This window comes from Neofelis nebulosa, chromosome 17 (assembly GCF_028018385.1).
Source record: "Neofelis nebulosa isolate mNeoNeb1 chromosome 17, mNeoNeb1.pri, whole genome shotgun sequence".
Lineage (NCBI taxonomy): Eukaryota > Metazoa > Chordata > Mammalia > Carnivora > Felidae > Neofelis > Neofelis nebulosa.
In genome coordinates this window covers 11,494,583-11,513,468 of record NC_080798.1, presented here as the reverse complement: position 1 = coordinate 11,513,468, position 18,886 = coordinate 11,494,583, and the positions used below count along the sequence as shown (strand labels likewise).

The 18,886-nt window shown below is 51.7% G+C and overlaps 1 protein-coding gene across 2 annotated transcripts in view; it reads right to left on the bottom strand.

Moving 5' to 3' along the window:
- The window catches only part of OPA3 (outer mitochondrial membrane lipid metabolism regulator OPA3), a 73,857-nt gene that overhangs the window by 10,756 nt on the left and 44,215 nt on the right, over positions 1 to 18,886 (bottom strand). Inside the window, exon 2 of one of the 2 annotated variants that reach the window (XM_058707810.1) lies at positions 11,178 to 14,860. The exons of the other annotated variant lie outside the window; for it this stretch is intronic. Within the exon in view, the coding sequence (XP_058563793.1) occupies positions 14,403 to 14,860 (458 nt within the window). The 3' untranslated portion in view covers positions 11,178 to 14,402. Of the gene's footprint in view, positions 1 to 11,177; positions 14,861 to 18,886 lie in introns of those variants that run through there. 2 annotated transcript variants of the gene reach the window in all.

Here is an 18,886-nt window from a genome sequence, read left to right as displayed (position 1 = left end):
GAGTTCAAGCCCCATGTTGAGTGTGGAGCTTACTTAAAAAATGAGAATAAGTTAAAAAATAAAAGCAAACAAATGAACCCGTCAATCAATGAATAAGTAACTTCCCGACTGATTACAAAAGAGCAAAAGGCACTTTTTGAGTGGACAAACCCAGTGCTCACCACCTACAGGGAAGACACAGCATCACCCACTGAGTTTTCCTGCTGAAAGTGTTCATTCTGAATCTAATCATGAAGTCAGAGTGTGGGTCGCTTTCAGCGGGACAACTGAGCTGGAAGTTTGCAAAAATCCAAAGTTATACAAATCCAAAATAGGTAGAGCTGTCCTGGATTTGAAAAGATCAAAGAGACAACGATAAAATGTAATGTGTGGGCCACGATGGAGTCCTGGGTTGGGCAGAAAAAAAAAAGAAATCTACAGAAGACATTTTGACATTGTTGGGGAAATTTGAAAACAAGCAGTTTCTTAGATGACATTATGCAATTATGAAGCCTTGTCTTGGTGGGGCGCCTGGGTAGCTCAGTTGGTTAAGCGCCTGACTTCGGCTCACATCATGATCTCACGGTTCGTGAGTTCGAGCCCTGCGTTGGGCTCTGTGCTGACAGCTCAGAGCCTGGAGCCTGCTTCCAATTCTGTGTCTCCTTCCCACCCTGCCCCTTCCCTGCTCACTCTCGACCTCTCTCTCTCTCTCTCTCTCAAAAATAAGTAAACATTAAAAAATTGAGGGAAAAAAATAATTGTCTTCGTGTATGATGGCATTTTGGATTATATGTGGGAGAAGGTCCTTGTTCTTTAGAGACGCACACCTAAGCCTTTTAGTGTAAAGTGCCATGACATCTGCAGACAAGTCGGTGAAAAAAAAAAAATCTGTGTATGTAGAGAGACACAGATAGAGATGTAAAGTGTTATGGACCACATGTTCGTAGGCTCCCCCAACACATACATTGAAGTCCTAACCCTAGATGGTATTTGCAGGTGGGGCCTTCGGGAGGTAATTCGGTCTAGGTGAGGACATGTGGGCAGGGCCCCCAGGAGGGGACTGGTGTCCTTAAAAGAGGAGAAAGAGGCCCCCCGGGCTTTCTCTGTCTCTCTCCACCATTTGAGCACACTGGTGAGAAGGCAGCCGTCTGCAAGCCAGGAAGTGGGACCTCACCAGGAACCGAATCTGCCAGCACCTTGATCTTGGCCTTCCTGGCCTCCAGAACTGCGAGAACATAAATGTCTGTTGTCTAAGCCCTCCAGCCTGTGGTGTTTTGTGTTTTGTTTTTGTTTTTTGTTTTTTTTTTAATAGCAGCATGATCTTAGACAAAAGCATGCAGATCTAAGATATTTGAAGTGCACAGACAGGGCACACAGTGTGAACAAGTGCATTTGGGGATTCATTGCATAGTTTTTTTCCATTTTTCTGTAGGTTTGACAATTTTTCAAAAGAGATGTCAGGGAGAACTAAAATACAAAAAAAAAAAAAAAAGAAAGAAAGAAAAAGATAAAGAAAAAGAATATATAAGGAAAATACACCAAAATGTAAATAAATGCTGATGATTTCTGCCAGGTAGGTTTTATGATGGTCTCGATTTTCCAATTTTCTCCTCTGAATACCGAGGACTTGCTCAGTTAAATGAAGGAGGAAAATCCAAAATGTACATATGATCAGATCCAACAGTGTCATTTCCCGGAATTATTCTTAAGAAACTAACAATGGGAGGGGCGCCTGGGTGGCTCAGTCAGTTAAGCATCTGACTTTGGCTCAGGTCAGGATCTCACAGCTCGTGAGTTCGAGCCCCTTGTTGGGCTCTGTGCCGATAGCTCAGAACCTGGAGCCTGCTTCAGATTCTCTGTCTCCCTGTCTCTCTGCCCCCCCCCCCCACCACTGCTTGCACACTATCTCTTTCTCTCTCTCAAAAGTAAATTAAAACATTTAAAACAAAGGAAACTAACAACGGGATGCACAAAGATTTAGCCCAGGGTCCCTGAGGCCCAGCATGGCTCTCGGGGAGGTTCTTTCCCGCTAATTGCCAGGATGGTGCCCTCCAGGGCAAGAGAGGGGCTTGCTGTGCCACTGTGTGGTGTGTGATGTGTCCATCTTCTAAGCTTAAACCTCCAGGCTCGGCGGGGTGCCTCACATGGGATGTGGAGATTACTTAAAAAATAAGTTAAAAAATTAAAATAAAGCTCAAGATCCATAGGCACGTAAGAGGGGCAGGGGGAAAACTCTGAGGTGTCTCGTACCTGGCCTCCCATCTCCTGCACGATTAAGCACCAGTTGCCCAGAGAAGTAACCTGCTCATTAACATACCTGATACAGACTTCCTTCCCTCTCTCCTTTCACTTTTCTCCAAAAGAACATCTTGTCCCTTCCCCTCAAAGAGTCAAAGGATAGCAGCAGTTCATTCTCCCTGCAATTACTTTTATGTTTCAGTTTTTATTTACTTTTTCTTAGTAATCTCTACCGCCAATATGGAGCTCGAACTCACGACCTCGAGATCCAGAGTCACATCCTGCTCCATCTGAGCCGGCCAGGCGCCCGTCCCTGTAATTACTTTCTGAAGACAGTAATACGGGGTCATATTTGTAGGGGGGAAAAAAAAAGTAACTCAGTTGTTTAAGAGATACTGAATTTCTGTTGGGAATGATGAAAAAAGTTCTGGACAAAGACGGTGGTGATGGTTACACACAGTTGTGAATGTACTGAATGCCACTGAATTGTATACTTAAAATGGCTACAAGGATCTATTTTATGTGCTGTCTATTTTGTCCATTTAGCAAGAAAAGATAATTTGGCAATGAGAAACCCATCTGGGTACTGCTCTGTTTCACCCCCAGCTGGCCAACAAGCATGGTGTACTGCCATGAAGTTCTGACAAGAATCATGCAGAGTTAGTGTGGACTCCACAGGGTAAAGGCTCAGTCCCACAAGACTGCCTGCACTCCAGGTGGCAGCCACGAGTGGGGTTCCCAAGCCGCCCGCGCTTCTGACCAAATGGCTACAAATTCGGGGGCTCCCACAAAGCCCCCTCAGGTTCGAGAACACCCTGAAAACGTTCTACCTACAACTGCAGCTTCATTATAAAAGATACACGGCAGGTGAGGTGTAGGAGGGATTGCGCAGATTCCATGGGAAAAGAATGCTTTCCTTCTGGCACTCGGGCCCCTCGGGTAGGCAAGAGGAACGGCTATGTGCTTGAACCAGAAAATCAGGCTGGCTCAGTCATCATCTTATTTTAGGTATTTCCACCAGCCCCACCCAGAGTCACCTTGGTAGCATAACAAAGATCCATTGATCACGTATGAATTTAACAAAGGCTTCTGTTCGTGGTAAAACATGAACAGATACCTTCTGTGTTACCCTACGAGTGAAACATTAACATAATAATTCTGTGTTACCCTACAAGTACTCAGGGAGTTACCTAACAGTCTGGGGATGGGCAAATAGAAGATACAGACTGCTTCCCCCCACGTGCTGTGGCCGCCACGTGATGCCACAGGCATCAACCGGGGGCAGCCCGATGCAGGCTGGGAGTGGCCACTCCTTATCTTCTCAGGTACAGGTCTCCCACCACGAGCCTCCTCTGGTCTCCTCCAGCTGGAGGCTCCTTCACCCTCCCTCACACCTCTCTCCCCTGGAGCCCCCTTTCCCCTGGGGCTCCCATTCCTGCACGGAAGGCTCCGTCCCTCCGAAGGTGAGCATGGTGTGGGGCAAAGGGAGGTCTGGCCCCTCTGGGGTGGCCAAGCAGCCACGAGGGACACAGGATGGAAGGGATTTCTGGGGATGTTTGCGAGGCAAACGCCTCGCCAGGCGCCCCTCGCTCTCTCCATCCTTGCCCATCTTTTTTTTTTTTTTTTAATGTTTATTTATTTTTGAGACAATGCAAGAGACAGAGTGCAAGCAGTGGAGGGGCAGACAGAGGGAGACACAGAATCTGAAGCGGGGTCCAGGCTCTGAGCTGTCAGCCCAGAGCCCGACGCGGGGCTCGAACCCACGAACCGTGAGATCGTGACCTGAGCCGAAGTCGGACGCTTAACCGACTGAGCCACCCAGGCGCCCCCATCCTTGCCCATCTTTGTCTGCTCCCAGGAGGCAGGGGTGGCATCTGGGCGAAGCGGTCCTCTGTATTCTGGCGGGCACTCGCTTTGGGCAGTGCCCACCAGGGAGGATGGCGATGGGAGAAAGGGCACAGTGGGGCACATCTCTCCCGTTGTGCCGCAAGGCCGCAGCGGCTCTGCCCTTGACCTACGGCTACGGTTCTTGCCCCCACTCAACTGGGATGGACTCCTGGTGCCCTTCTGAGATCGTGGGATGCTATCGGCTTTGCTGTGTCCAATCCCTGGGGGCCTCGGCATCCTCCCCTAGACCCCTTCACCCTACTCACGCCACCGTCCTGCGCTGGACTCTCTTCAATAACCAAAACTAACAAAGGGAACAAAAAGGAGAAGCTGGCAGGGCTCCCTAGGGCCCTCGGGGACACTCCCCATGGTGGCCATGTCTGCACATTCTGTACCTCTTATGGGGACACCCTCCCCTCCAGAACTGCTGCTGAAGCCAGTGTTCCTCTGGAGACCAGCTCACAAACGGACCTGCCTGGCCTCTGGGTGGCTTAGTCGACTGGTTGAGCGTCTGACTTTGGCTCAGGTCATGATCTCACGGTTCGTGGGTTCGAGCCCCACGTCGGGCTCTGTGCTGACAGCTCAGAGCCTGGAGCCTGCTTTGGATTCTGTGTCTCCCTCTCTCTCCGCCCCTCCCCTGCTCACGCTCTCAAAACAAAAAAACGTTAAAAAAAACAAAAACAGCCCTCACCTGGCCAAGGGTGAAGCCCTCTCCTCTGAGACTCTTTATTGATCACTTAAAAGATGGATACAGAGCACTCTACAGGACAATTCCCACTTTGTACATATGTGTATATCTACCAACACACATACAATGCATAACTTTTCTTTCCCTACACACACATGCGTGTGTGCGTGTGCACAGAGGATGGGAAACGTGGCTAGAAGTTAACGGTGGTCATCGCTGGATAGTGGGATTACAGGTGATTTTTACCATTCCATTTTATGTTTTTCAGTGTTGGTGAGTTTTCTGTAGACAGCCTGCTGTGGCTTGAAATACGCAGAAAAGAATGACTGGGAAACAAAAGAGATGACCGGAATGGAATGCGTTTCTGTGCGGACCAGTACAGACCAGTGTCCTCGGGTCTCCGGTCACGCAGGGCCTCCTTTCCGTGCCTGCTCTCCTTCCCATGGCCCAGGCCCTCTGTAACCTGGTCGCCGACCCCTCGTTCCTGCCGCACTAAGCCACACACTCTAAGAGGAACGTTGAAAAATTGTTTTTACGGATTTCCTTCTCACGCGCATCTCTGGGACTTTGCACATGCTGTTCCCTTTGCACCCTGTCTCTCCTGGACTCTATACCCCATGCACCTTTTTCCCTTTGTTGATTTTAATCTGTATCCCTTTTCTGGAATCAACATGACTCAGCTTTTCTGAGTCCTGTGAGTCCTTCTAGCAAATCACTGAGCCTGAGGTGGTTCGGGGGACCCCCAACACCAGGAGATTCAAAGATTCAAAGACGTGGTTCTTGCAAAATCCTTCATAAGGTGCCTGGGACCCAATAAATGAGAAATGCAAGAGATTCAGTTCAGTGCCTCAGTTTCCTCCTCTGCAAACTGGGGGGCATAATCATCCCATACTCTTAGGGTGAAGATGCTTATAATTTGGGGTGAAGGAGCTCTTCCTGAACAAGGGAGGGAAAGTAAGAGCCATAAAAAAAAGATGAGAAAACCTGGTTTATCAAAACTAAAAAACAAAAACAAAACCAAAAAACTTTTGTAGAACAAAAGACACCCTAAACAAGCATTAGGGACAAGGAATGCAGGCATTTCTCAAAGGAATTCGAGTGTCCAATAAGCAGCTGAAAATATGCCAAACCAGTTAGGGACCATCCAGAAGCACAGCCCATGTCCCCCCTGCCAAGCTTCTTACCCCTCGGCTCCCATGAGAGGTCAGCCAGAAAGTGTCCCCACCTCAAGCAAGGGGCCAAGGGGTGGTATGCAGATTCTAGGAAGGGCACCTACGAGTCACTAGGAGAAAGACTGAGCAGCCTACAAATAGGGGCTGTGGTACATTGGGTAACGGACCCCAACATGTCCACATCCCAATGCCCAGAACCCGTGAGTCTCACTTCATATGGCAAAAGGGACTTTGCAGATGTGATGAGGTTAATTAAGGATCTTGAAATGGGGAGGTTATCCTGATTACCCAGGTGGGCCCTAACCCCAGTGACAAGTGTCCTCATAAAAGACGGGAGAGACGACACGGACGCACAGAGCAGAAAGCCACGTGAAGACAGAGGCAGAGACCAGAGGGATGTGGCCGCCCCTGGAACGCCGGCGGGGGCGGGACAGGGGGGCACCAGCAGCTGGAAGAGGCAAGGAACACGTTTCTCCCCTTAAGGGAGGGAGGACTGACCTGCCGACACCTTGATTTCAGTCCGATGACCCCGGTTTCAGTTTCCTGTCATCCAGAATGGTTAGAGAATACAGACGTATTGTATTAGCCAGCGAGCTTTGTAGTTTGTAACGGCAGCCACAGGAAACTTACACAATGGACCAAAAGAATGGAACAGATACTTCACAAAACAAAATATCACCGATATTTTGAAGAATCACCGATAAGCTCATGTAAAGATGCTCGACACCATTACTCATCTGAGAAAGATCAATTGAAACCACGGTAAAATACCTCTACATACTTGCCAGGATGGTTAAAATGAGAGGGGAGAGAAAAAAGAAAAGGAAGGAAGGAAGGAGGAAAGGAAGGAAGGAAAGCAGGGAGGGAGGGAGGGAAGGAAGGAAGGAAGGAAGGAAGGAAGGAAGGAAGGAAGGAAGGAAGGAAGGAAGGAAGGAGGGAGGGAGGGAGGGAGGGAGGGAGGGAGGAAGGAAGGAAGGAAGGAAGGGTGGGTTCCTGGGTGGCTCAGTCAAGAAAGAAAGAAAGAAAGAAAGAAAGAAAGAAAGAAAGAAAGAAAGAAAGAAAGAAGAAGAAAGAAAGAAAGAAAGAAAGGAGGGAGGGAGGGAGGGAGGGAGGGAGGGAGGGAGGGAGGGAGGGAGGAAGGAAGGAAGGAAGGAAGGAAGGAAGGAAGGAAGGAAGGAAGGAAGGGTGGGTTCCTGGGTGGCTCAGTCAGTTAAGCCTCTGACTCTTGATTTTGGCTCAGGCCATGAACTCATGGCTCACGAGTTCAAGGCTTGAGTCAGGGTCTGTGCTGACAGCTCAGAGCCTGGAGCCTGCTTCAGGCTGTGTGTTTCTCTCTCTCTCTCTCTCTCTCTCTCTCTCTCTCTCTCTCTCTCCCCCTCCCCTGCTCACGTTATGTCTATCTCTCTCAAAAATAAATAAACATTTGGGGCACCTGGGTGGCTCAGTCAGTTGAGCGGTCTGACTTCGGCTCAGGTTATGATCTCACGGCTTGTGAGTTCAAGCCCCACGTTGGGCTCTGTGCTGACCGCTCAGAGCCTGGAGCCTGCTTCAGATTCTATGTCTCCCTCTGTCTCTGCCCCTCCCCTGCTCATGCTCTGTCTCTGAATCTCTCTCTCAAAAATAAACAAACATTAAAAAAATTAATAAACATTTTTAAAAAAGAGAGGGGAAGGAAGGAAGGAAGGAAGGAAGGAAGGAAGGAAGGAAGGCAGGCAAGCCTGAAAGGAAAAAGGCAAGACTGTCAACATGAAGCATTGTCCGGGATAAGAAGCTGCTGGAACTTTCATACAGGCTGGGGTGGGGAGGATTGGGAGGGAGAACAGCATACCGTAGGGTCAATTACTTTTTTAAAAACTGGCGGTTTCTCCAAAGGGTAAACATATTCTCGTGCTATGACTCAGCAATCCCACCCCTACATATACCCAAGCGCAATGCCCACCCAAGCCTTGTGCCAGATCAGTCCTAGGAGCTTTGCCCCTAACAGGGAAAGCCCAGAGATCTGCCTGCTGGCCAACCGGTTACCGGTAACCCACCCACTGGCAAAAAAGAACAGACAATTGCAACACAGAACAACACAGATGCATCTCTCAGATACTATGTTGAGCAAAAGAAGCCAGATCAAAAAAAAAAAAAAAAGGAACATTCCATAGAGTCCACTGATACAAAGTTCAGGAACGGGCAAATCTAATCTACAGTGCCAGAATTCAGGATAGTGGTTACAGCTGGGAGGATGTGCCCTTTGAGCCAGGTGGGACACATCAGATGTGACAGAACCCTCGGTGACCTGCCTCCCTCCAGGTCACAACCGCCCTTACCTGGTGGAGCATGCCTGAGCACCGCCGTTCCAGGGTGAGGGGATCTTACTCTAAAACCAGGGTCCCAAGTCCAAGCCCGCCACCTCCACTTCCTCCTTTCTCTGGGGGGTCCCGAGTGGACACCAGGAGCGTTCCTTGATGGGGGGAGTCGAGATAAAGAAGGTCAGTGACACAGCACGAGGGCGAGCTCAGTGACGTCAGAGGTTACCAAGGATGAGAACTGCCTTTCCAGCCCTCGCTGGCTACAATTCAGAATAGCAAAAACCTGCCGCCCAAATCTAAAGCAACCAGGAGATGGGCAAGGGCAGGGCTCTGACTATTTCCTCGTGCCTGGTCCTGCTACGGCCTCCCCATCTTAGGACATGACAGCGTTTCCCTTCTAGGTGCACAGAACAAAAACCTTGAAGCTGTCAATGGCTCCACCAAGTCCCATCGCTCAGCAAATCCTGTCTGCCCCACCTCTGAAATATTAGTATGCTCAGAACCCCACTTCCCCCCACCTCCACTGTCTCTGCCTGGTCCCGCCACCATGGACACACACGGTCGTCTCTCCACTGGGCTGACAACCTCCAGCTTTGCCCCTTAGAGCCTCTGTCGGGGGGGATCCTCTGCTCACGTCCCTCCTCTGCGTAGAGCTCCCCGTGGCTCATGTGCCTCGCCTGGAATAAAAGCCAAAGGCTCAAGGAGCCCACTCTATGTAGGTTTGTATAATACATACATATGCATATGCCTTTCTTTATGGAACAGAATACAAGAGAAAAGTACCAGAATGCAACACATATGGTAAGAGCAATTATTGTTTAAAGAAACGTATGTTCTGACAATATATATAACATCTAACATATGACGTTGACATATGTGTTATATATTACATACGATAAGTTCTATATGTTTATGATACATACGAGGTATATATGTGACACGTGTATCTGTAGTTTTTCTTCGTGAAAATACAATACGAAATATCAGACTGCACTGCACATATTAAGGGTATTTGGTGAAATTTTCATCCCAGTGGGTACACACACAATACATACATATATATATATATATATATATATATATATATATACACACACATATATATATACAGTATATATATATATATATATATATATATATATATATACACACACTGTGTGTATATATATACTGTATATATATATATACACACTGTGTGGGTCAGTAAACTCTTTTTGTGTTGATTTATGGAACCTCTGTGCCCAACGTGGGGCTCCAACTCATGACCCCGAGGTCGAGAGTGGCACCCTCTTCTGACTCAGTCAGCCAGGAGCCCCGGGGGGCAGTGAACTCTTCACGTCAAGGGCCAGGGGGTAAATACTTTCATCCCTGAAGGCCATAGGATATCCATCGCAAAGACTCAACTCTGCCAGTGGAGTTCTCACAGCTGCCTTTGGGGCTCATCTCAGAAGAGCCATCCTGATTTAAATGAGCCACCCCCGTCACCCCAGAACTCTGCCACTGGACTAGCCCTTTACTTCTTGACTGTTCATCCCCTGCACTAGATGTCAGCTCTGTGATGGGGAGAAACCTGGTCTCAGTCCTGCCTGGATTCCAGCCACTAGAATGGGGCCAGGCACACAATAGGTGCTCGGTAAACGTTTGTCTAACGACAGAGTGGAGGATGTCCACTCCATTCTCTTTTGGGCATGCTCCCCTCCCGCTGTCCACTGGGGCCGGGGGCCCAGGCCTGGCCACTCAAGAGTCACAGTGGCTAGCACAGAGATGGTCACGCGGGCCCATGAATCAGGCAGGGGCTGAGCGAAGTCCATTTTCTCTAGGGGTGGCTCTCTTCAGCCAAGGGCCTGCCCAACTGGGAAACCAAGGCAGGGGACAACAGGGCCCGCCAGATGGGAGAGGCGGAGCCCTTGGGACCCGGTTTGAGGCTTCTGTAAGCCAGTGTAAATGGGTTTCTGTTTTTTTCCACCCTAGTCCTGAGTCCCTCAGGTGGGAGGGGTCTGGATTCATTCAGTAAGGCCCTTTCTTCCCTCATCACCGCGGGGCAGGCTAACATTGGAAAAAGAAACGTCTGACTGTGCGGGTCCCCCCACTGGACTGTGAGCTCCACGAGGGCAGGGTTGGGCTGTCTTGTTCACTGCCTGGGACCTCGGCACGACATAGAACATAGAACACGACATAGAACAGGACCGGGCACACAGTGGACACCTGAGCAAAAGTGGGGAAAAAAATTAAAAAAGACCCTTTTTTCCCTCAGGTTAACGGATTTTTTTTTTAAAGCTTTTATTTATTTAAGTAATCTCTACACACAACATGGGGCTTGAACTCACGACACCGACTGAGCCAGCCAGGTGCCCTGAGATTTAAAAAAATTTTTTTTTAATATTTATTTTTGAGAGAGACAGAAAGAGACAGAGAGAGAGAGAGAGAGACAGAGACAGAGACAGAGACAGAACTTGAGTGGGGGAGGGACAGAGAGAGAGGGAGACACAGAATCCGAAGCAGGTTCCGGGCTCTGAGCTGTCAGCACAGAGCCCGACGCGGGGCTCAAACCCACGAACCGCGAGATCATGACCTGAGTGGAAGTCGGACGCTTAACGGAATGAGCCACCCTGGCGCCCCCCTGAGATTTTTTTTTTTTTTTTAATTTTTTTTTTCAACGTTTTTTATTTATTTTTGGGACAGAGAGAGACAGAGCATGAACGGGGGAGGGGCAGAGAGAGAGGGAGACACAGAATCGGAAACAGGCTCCAGGCTCCGAGCCATCAGCCCAGAGCCTGACGCGGGGCTCGAACTCACGGACCGCGAGATCGTGACCTGGCTGAAGTCGGACGCTTAACCGACTGCGCCACCCAGGCGCCCCGAGATTTTTTTTTTTAAATATATAGTAAAAAATACATCAACTTGAAGACAACCAACCTCATTTGCATATTTATTCTACCCTTCTCCCCAAGTCGCAAAGGTACACAAAAGTTTAGTTAGTAGGAAACCAGAATGATGTCCAATCCTCCAGCCTCCGCCTTGTGCACTTTGAGAGGGGATTCCTTGCATTTCCACACACCCTGATCCTACCCGCCCCCCAACACTCACACAGTGGGTGAAGCCACTGCCTCCCACAAGGTCTGGCCACATGGAAGGACACGCGGGGCTGAGTGCTGAGTCTCGGAGCTGTGACAGCAATGCCACGTCAGGGTCAAGACTGGGCAGGGGTTAGGAGCTTGGGCTGTGGTGGAGACTGCCCCTCTCCAGGTCCCATGTTGCTTCTTCCCTGCCTGCGTGATCTTGGGCAGGTGACTCCCCCTTTCTGTGCCTCAATGTCCTCATGAATGAAATGACAAAAAATACTGTTAGCAGCCACTTATTTATTGACATAATGGGTGGGGGTGGGGGGTGAGGAGCATCGCAGTCCCTGCCTCCGGCAACCTGTGCTCCAGAGCTGGGTCAGTGCCAGAGTGGATCCCCGGGAGCAGCCATGGAAACCAGGCACTGAGGCTGCTCACCCAGCTCTGCCCATCACCCCTCCACACAGTGGTCTCTCTCTCCATCTTCTCCTCCTTCATCCACTCAGGTCACTTCCAATTTTATGATTTTTTGATTGGTTTATTCATTTGAGAAAGAGCGAGCGAGCACGAGCAGGGAAGGGGAAAAGACAGAGAGGGAGAGACAGAATTCCAGTTCGGGGCTTGAACCCACGAACCACGAGATCATGACCTGAATCAGGACCAAGAGTCGGGATGCTCAACGGGCTGAGCCACCCAGGAGCCCAAGGCCACTTCCAATTTTAAAGACACCTCCACCCAGGACACCCTCCACATCCGCTTCTCCCCCTCTTCTAGAAAGAATTAAGATGATGCTTCAGAACCCATGTTTCTTGGTTTTCTACCTGGGCAGATCACCCTCCAGGACCCCACTCTGGTCCCTGGCCCCCTGGAAGCGAGGTGAGGGAGGACAGAGGTGAAAATAGGCCCCCCCCCCTTCACCTATGGCTTCTGGGAACCGAGCCCAAGTAAAACGGATCTTGGATCTAACCCCATTCATTAAATGCTAAGATTTCAGGTGTGCTCTGGGGCCGCTGTGGCTAGGAACTGAGGGCCCCCCGACCCTCAACACAGCCTCTGGGAAATGCTTTGGGCCTCTGTGTAGAGCCCTAACCAACACCCCTCCCCAGTCACTGCCTTCCTGCCCCTCTCTCTTCCTCCTCCGGCATCAGTACCCTCAAGCATCCTGCACCCCCCTCCATTCCCTTCTCTGTGCACCCCCTGCCCCCACTCTGCTCTTACTACTTCACCACCTTGGACTTTGGGGACTTGGGCCAGTCCCCTTGCTTCTCCTGGGCCTCAGGGTTCCAGTCTGGGAAAGGGTTCACAGGATGACTGCCCACGCACGCACATCAGCTTCTCTAATCCTAACGCGTCTCGTTGTACTCATTTTGGAGATGCCTGTGTTCTCAGACACACCCTGAAGATTATTCCAGACAATATCTACAGTCTGAAGCGCAGAAGGCAGACTGGTGGACTGGTGGGACCCACACCCCTCCCACACCAGGGAGATTCCTGGAAGAGACACCAGGTAGTAAAGGCCGGTTCCTGGACTGTTCCGATCACTCTTGTGGGGAAGGCCAAACGTCCTGTGGGGCTGGCAAGAGTCCCAGCGCTCTCTTGGGGTGGGGAGGTGTAGCAGGCTGAATGCTGACTCCCCCAGAGACATGTCCACATAGTAAACCATGGGATGTGTGACTGCGAGCATATCTGGGGGGAAAAAAAACCCACCTCTGTAAATAAGTTAAGGATCCTGAAGTGAAGTCATTCTAGATTTAGGGCGGGCCCTGAATCCAAGGACAGGTGTCTTTACCAGAGACAGAAGAGGAAACAAAGGCCACGCGAAGAGGGCGCAGAGACTGGAGATCTGCGGCCACAAGCCAAGGAATGCCCGAAGTCACCAAAAGTTAGAAGAGGCAAGGGAAGATCCTCCCGTAGCGCCTTTGGACGGGTATGGCCCCGCGGACACTTTGATTTCGGATCTCTGGCCTCCAGAACCGTGAGATGGCAAATCAAGTCTGTGGTCATTGGGTATGCTAGCCCCAGGAAACGAATAAAGGTTAAGACCGACTGGTGGCCTAGACCGGTGGGATGGAGGTGGGACGGGAGGCAATGAAGGCCCGGGGGTACTACTGCATGAAGGGGGGCTGGTGGGCCAGCCCGGAGCCCCAGAGGAGAAGGGCAAGGGCACCCAGGTCCCCAGATTTGGATGGAAGCCGAGGAATGTGATCATCTAGCCCATGGCTGGCAGGCCTCTGACAGGCCACTGAAGAACATAGCGCGGAAGGTGGGGAAGGACGGCAGGAAAGGCTCATGGACCCTGAAGGCAGGTACACAGGCTGAAGTTGGATTGGCCAGAGGCGGGGCGACTTTTCCGCCACGGAAGGGGTGTTGGGAGAGTACTGCCACTGAAGGCCCTGCAGTCACCCGGGCGGGCTGCGCCGTGGACTAGAAGGATTGCGGGCTGGGGGGAATCTGTTGGAATATTCCACTTGGGGTCTTGGTAGGGCACCACAGATCAGGTTAAGGGGGGGGCGTATAACATTCAGTGGATCGACTGCAAGCCAAGATCCCCCTTTTCTTCCCCTCAGAGAGAGTGGAGATGCCCAGCTGGAACCCACCTTAGATGAGGGGGACAGAAAGTCACTGAAAGACACAGCATATCTTTATAACGGTCTGTACCTGTTGACGAGGGGAAGGGGGTGTTCCGGTGAAAAGGATGAGAGTCCCAGGGAAAGGTGACACTTATCAGGTAACTGGGGGGATGGGAGGGTGGGGAGGAAACAGCTTGATTCGGCTCAAGTCCGGGGTCCCTTTTTTCTCCTGCCAGAAGACCCGGCCCGTTGTCCGGGCTGGGACCCCATAGGTCTGTGTGGTTTGGGGTGGGGGTGCAGTGATGAGCGCTGCGGACTGTACCCACGAGCTGGAGGAAGCCTTGCTGGAGCTTCACCTGCTGGGGGCCGGTCCCGGTGGAAGGTTCCACTGATCAGTAGGGGATGACCGAATCCAAGTTCCGTCAAGATCCCGGTGGTTTCCGCTGGGCCAGCACAGGCAGGGATAGTGTGGGGAGAAGGCCACATCAGAGCACACACAACCACGTCCAAGTTCAGACTTCGGCAGACTCCTGATCCTTGGATGCGGACACTGCCTTGGACGCGGATACCACCTGGGGCACGGACGCTGCTTGGGGCGCATCCCGGGCGCCGAGCTGGGCGCGCACCTCTCGCATCTGCGCCTGCAGCTCCTCCAGGGCGCTCTGCGCAGGCGCGGCCTGCGTCTGTGCCTGCGTCTGTGCCTGCAGGGTCTCCAGCGCCAGGGCCAGGCGGCCCACTTCGTCCCGCATCGCGTCCCAGGCGGCCTGCTGCTCCTCCTCCTTGCGACGCTGGTGCGCCTGGTGGCGCCAGTACTCCAGCACCAGGCAGCCGCCGCCCACGAGGAAGATGGTGGCCTCACCCAGCAGCTCGGCGCCCAGCTCGGCGGCCGCGTCCTCATTCAGCGGCTTGATGACCGTGCCCCGGAAGCCCATGATGCGCATCTTGGTCCGCATCTCCACCCAGTGGTACACTGCGGGGGAAGAGAGGGGTCAGGTCCTGCGCCAGGAGCCCCCTACAAGCCCCACCCCTCTGCGTTTCAGTGTCCAGGCTGGCGCAATGGGTACACCACAGCCAGAATCACTGGGGATCGCTTTAAGCAAGACCTGCGCTGGCCTACCTAGCCCAGACGATGGGAGCCCAGGCGGCTTTTTGAATCGCCCAGAGGATTCTGCCAAGTAGCCAGGAATGAGAAACCCTGGGGGCCGTGCCCCTGTAGGGTTACAAGCAGCTCCCAGGACACAAAGTCCCGGGAAGGTGTAAAGGCTCAGTTGCCAGAGGCTTCTGAGCTCCCTCTGCTCCTCCCCTCAAGCCACCAGCAGGCCAGCCAAGCATCCCCGGACGCAGTCGTCCAACCTGCTTCTCAGAAGCAAGGCACATCCCGCCCCCCCCCCCCACCCCGCCCCACTTTCTTTCTGAATCTTCCCAAAATTTAGAGTTAGGGCTGCAGCGGGGTGGGTACCCTCCTGGGCTCCAAAGAAAGGGCAGCTGAAACGTGGGAATGGATGCGAGGCGACTTGGACCACGGGGTAATTTGCAAGTCTTGTGGCTCCCCTCCTAGATTTTTCACCAGCCCCGAGGACGGAGCTAACAGTCCTATGCGCTCTCTGCGGTGAGGTTTTGGGCACGTACCTTGGAAGAAGCTCGCGAGTTGACTGGGCGGGTGTTGCTGCAACAAAAGCTTCCTTGCCTAGCTGCCGCTCTGTGCAGGGAAATCCTCAGCATCTGAGTCTTAAAAACCGAGGCAGCACTGACGCTGGACCCTGACTCCTTCCTGCGGTAATTCACACTCATCCAGGACACACGAAATTGCTGGGGACGCCTGTCTAGCTCACTCGGAGATTCATTTCCAACACAGCACTTTACTTTTAATGTTTAATAACTACCCGCGCAAATGCCTCATGTATGAAATGTTTCACGTCAATTGTGGGCTCGTCTTTTTAAAAAATCCACAGGAAGATATTTTCACGTTTGCAGCCTTTCGGCCAACGGAAGCTAAACGACAATTAAAATTTGGATTTCTGTGCGTGTTTGGGTTGCTGACACATCCTTTGGTAGACAGAATTCTGCGGGGGAAGTGTAAACAGAAGTTCAAGGACAAAGTTCAAGGCATAATGTGAAATTCCTGACTGCAAAGGAACAGCCCGTTCATTTTTTTTCCCCTTTAAACTGAAATTGCAGACAGCAAATCGCAGCAGTTATATGGATTGCATTAGATACTTGGAAGGGAAGATGGCACCAATCCGTTTGGAAATATCAATATTCATGCACACCAGAGATTATATCCTCTGCGGCGACTTGAATTCAGGAAGACAAGGCTTAGCTGTCACCTTGAAAATGCGCTAGAGGGTATACAACCTTTCAATTTTCTAAAAGGGCGGGGCGCCTGGGTGGCTCAGCTGGTTAAATGTCTGACTTGGGGCTCAGGTCATGACCTCAGGGTTTGTGAGTTCGAGCCCTGCATCAGCACAGAGCCCGCTTCAGATCCTCTGCCTCTCTCTCTCTGCCCCTCCCTGCTTGTGCTCTTTCTCAAAAAATAAATAAGATTGGCAAACACAGTATTTTCTAAAAATGGGGTAGGGCAGCATAAAACGTTGGGCGAGCTCTGCCTGCAGCCAGCAGGAAGTAAGATCTGAGGAGGAGCGCACCCGGGGCCCTCCCGTGACCTGCCCGCGGCCGCAGTCACCATTACTAACTACTACTTGTTACGGAGACCCTGGTGGTGTGGGGTTCCTGGAGTCCAGGCGGTGCCGACCCCTCCCACACTGAGGTCTCAGGTCTCAGCTTCGGGCCGACCTGGGGTCCACCTGGAGCTCTGCCACCTACAGCGATGACAGCCCACGCTGGGCCACCTCTGTCAAAGGAGGAGATGATGACCACACCCCAGCCACCACCCCCCCCCACCCCCCGCCCCGGAGCCGGGCCTGCACCTGTCACGTGATCCTTTATGTCTGGCCCACGAAGCACAGTGGCCGGAGGGTGGTGAGGAGACAGCACCAGCTTCTGCTGGCACCCCTGGGCGAATGTCCCAGCATCTCACTGTAGACAAGCGTGAGGACCGGGGCCAGTGGGCGGGGGTCTGGGTGTGCAAACGGGAGCGGGCACGAGGGGTGGGGGCACACGTCCAGGCACAGGAAATTCAGTTGAAGGGTGTGTGTGTGAGAGAGACAAGGCTTTCGGGGCAGGGCTGATGGCAGTCTCTCAGGCTAGTAGCCAGACTTGGGGTTCAGGAAACAAAGCCCATGTGGGAAAGGAGAACCGGGAAGAAGGGGTACTTGGAAAGAACAGGCCCTCAGATGTCTCCCGGACACCTCACACTCACTGTGTCCAAACCTGACCCCACAGACACTTGTTCCTCCTCCTGGGTCCATCCTGTCACCAGGCCAGAGACCTGGGACTCAGGTACCCCTCCACCCCCTCAGCCAAGCGTCTAGTCTTCTGCGTGAACGTCTCTCCCAAACCCTCATCCGCTGTCCGGGTCCAGGCTCTGCCCCAGCTCTGACCGATGTCCCCTCCCTGACCTCCCTATTCAGGGATCTCTGTCCCTTCTGCACACGCTGTGTATTTCCTTCAGAGCGTCCATCACAACTGGGAATGATCTGGTCACCCAGTCGCTTGTTTGCACCCTAGAGGGCAGGGTCCAGGACCATCACAGCCACTGCTGTGTCCCCTGCACTGGCCAGTAGCAGGCCAAGCACACACAGTGGGTCCCTGTCCCAGCGTCAGCCCCCTGCTGACCTACGGCAGCAGCCAGGAGCCGGTTAAAACAAAACAAAAACATAAAAAAAGAAACTACCATTCTTTTCCTTAATAAAAATAACACATTACATGCAAATAAAGTACTCAAACTATACAGTTGAAAGTCAGAAGTCCTGATCCTTAGGCCCACCCCAGTGGCCGCCTAGATCTCGCCCTAACTAGCCTTTTTTTCTGCTGGCATCATGGCCCTGATATCTGATAACAAGCGTACTTTGCTCACCTCTATTTCTGAATTTTTCAACTGGAAATTCACTGCTATTTACGCATTGTCTATTGACACCCCCCCCCCCAGCCCAAGTATAAAAGATGAGACCTTTGTCTCCACGTACCTGTCCTTCCTCCGTCCCCTGTCTCTCCATTTTTACAGATGATCTGTATCTGCTTCTTGTACTATATGCTTATCACTGTCTCCCTCCTTTCGAGCTCCCCTCCCCACCCCCAGGCCAGATCATTCTTCCGCGTTATCCAGGTTTGACCCACAGGTTGTTCAGTGGTTACAGCAGAACCCTCTGTACTCTGTGCCAAGTCAGAAAAGTGAAAATAAACAGCATATACCATGTGACAATCGCGGACACACTGTCCAGTGGGATGTGCTTAATCTAGAGAGGGGCCCCCCTGGTGGGCTATGTCACGAAGGGGGCCACCCGGAGGAGACGGTCTCAGCAGCGAGGTCGGATGGCATCTCTACTCTGACATTCCATCAAGCCCCTTAGAATTCCACCCTGTGTCAGTCAGCTCTCAGCTGGACAATGATTTTCTAGAACAACTAGGTCTTCCCTCACACGGTATTTCCAAAACCGCTGGTCTTGTCCCATTAGTGGGTCATGGAATCTAATTTGGTCGCACAGACCGGCATGAAAAATATGATCATGAATATGATAGGAACCATCAGGTGGCCCTTGAGGGCATTACGCTTTAGAGAAGTAAGTCAGAGAAAGGCCAATACCACACAATTTCACTTCCCAAACTCATGGATACAACGTCCCCCACTCCTGCCAGCATATAACAGAAAACATCAAAGGCGATCTTAAGTAGTCAGGACAAGTACTGTCTCACAAAACTTTTTAAGTAGGCTTCTTGCCCGACGCGGAGCCCAACGTGGGGCTTGAACTCATGATCCTGAGATCAAGACCTGAGCTGAGATCAAGAGTCAGACGCTAAATCAACTGAGCCACCCGGGAGCCCTTGTCTCACAAAACTTTTGTTCTTGTTTTGTATGTGACTCTGCGTGTAACTGGAA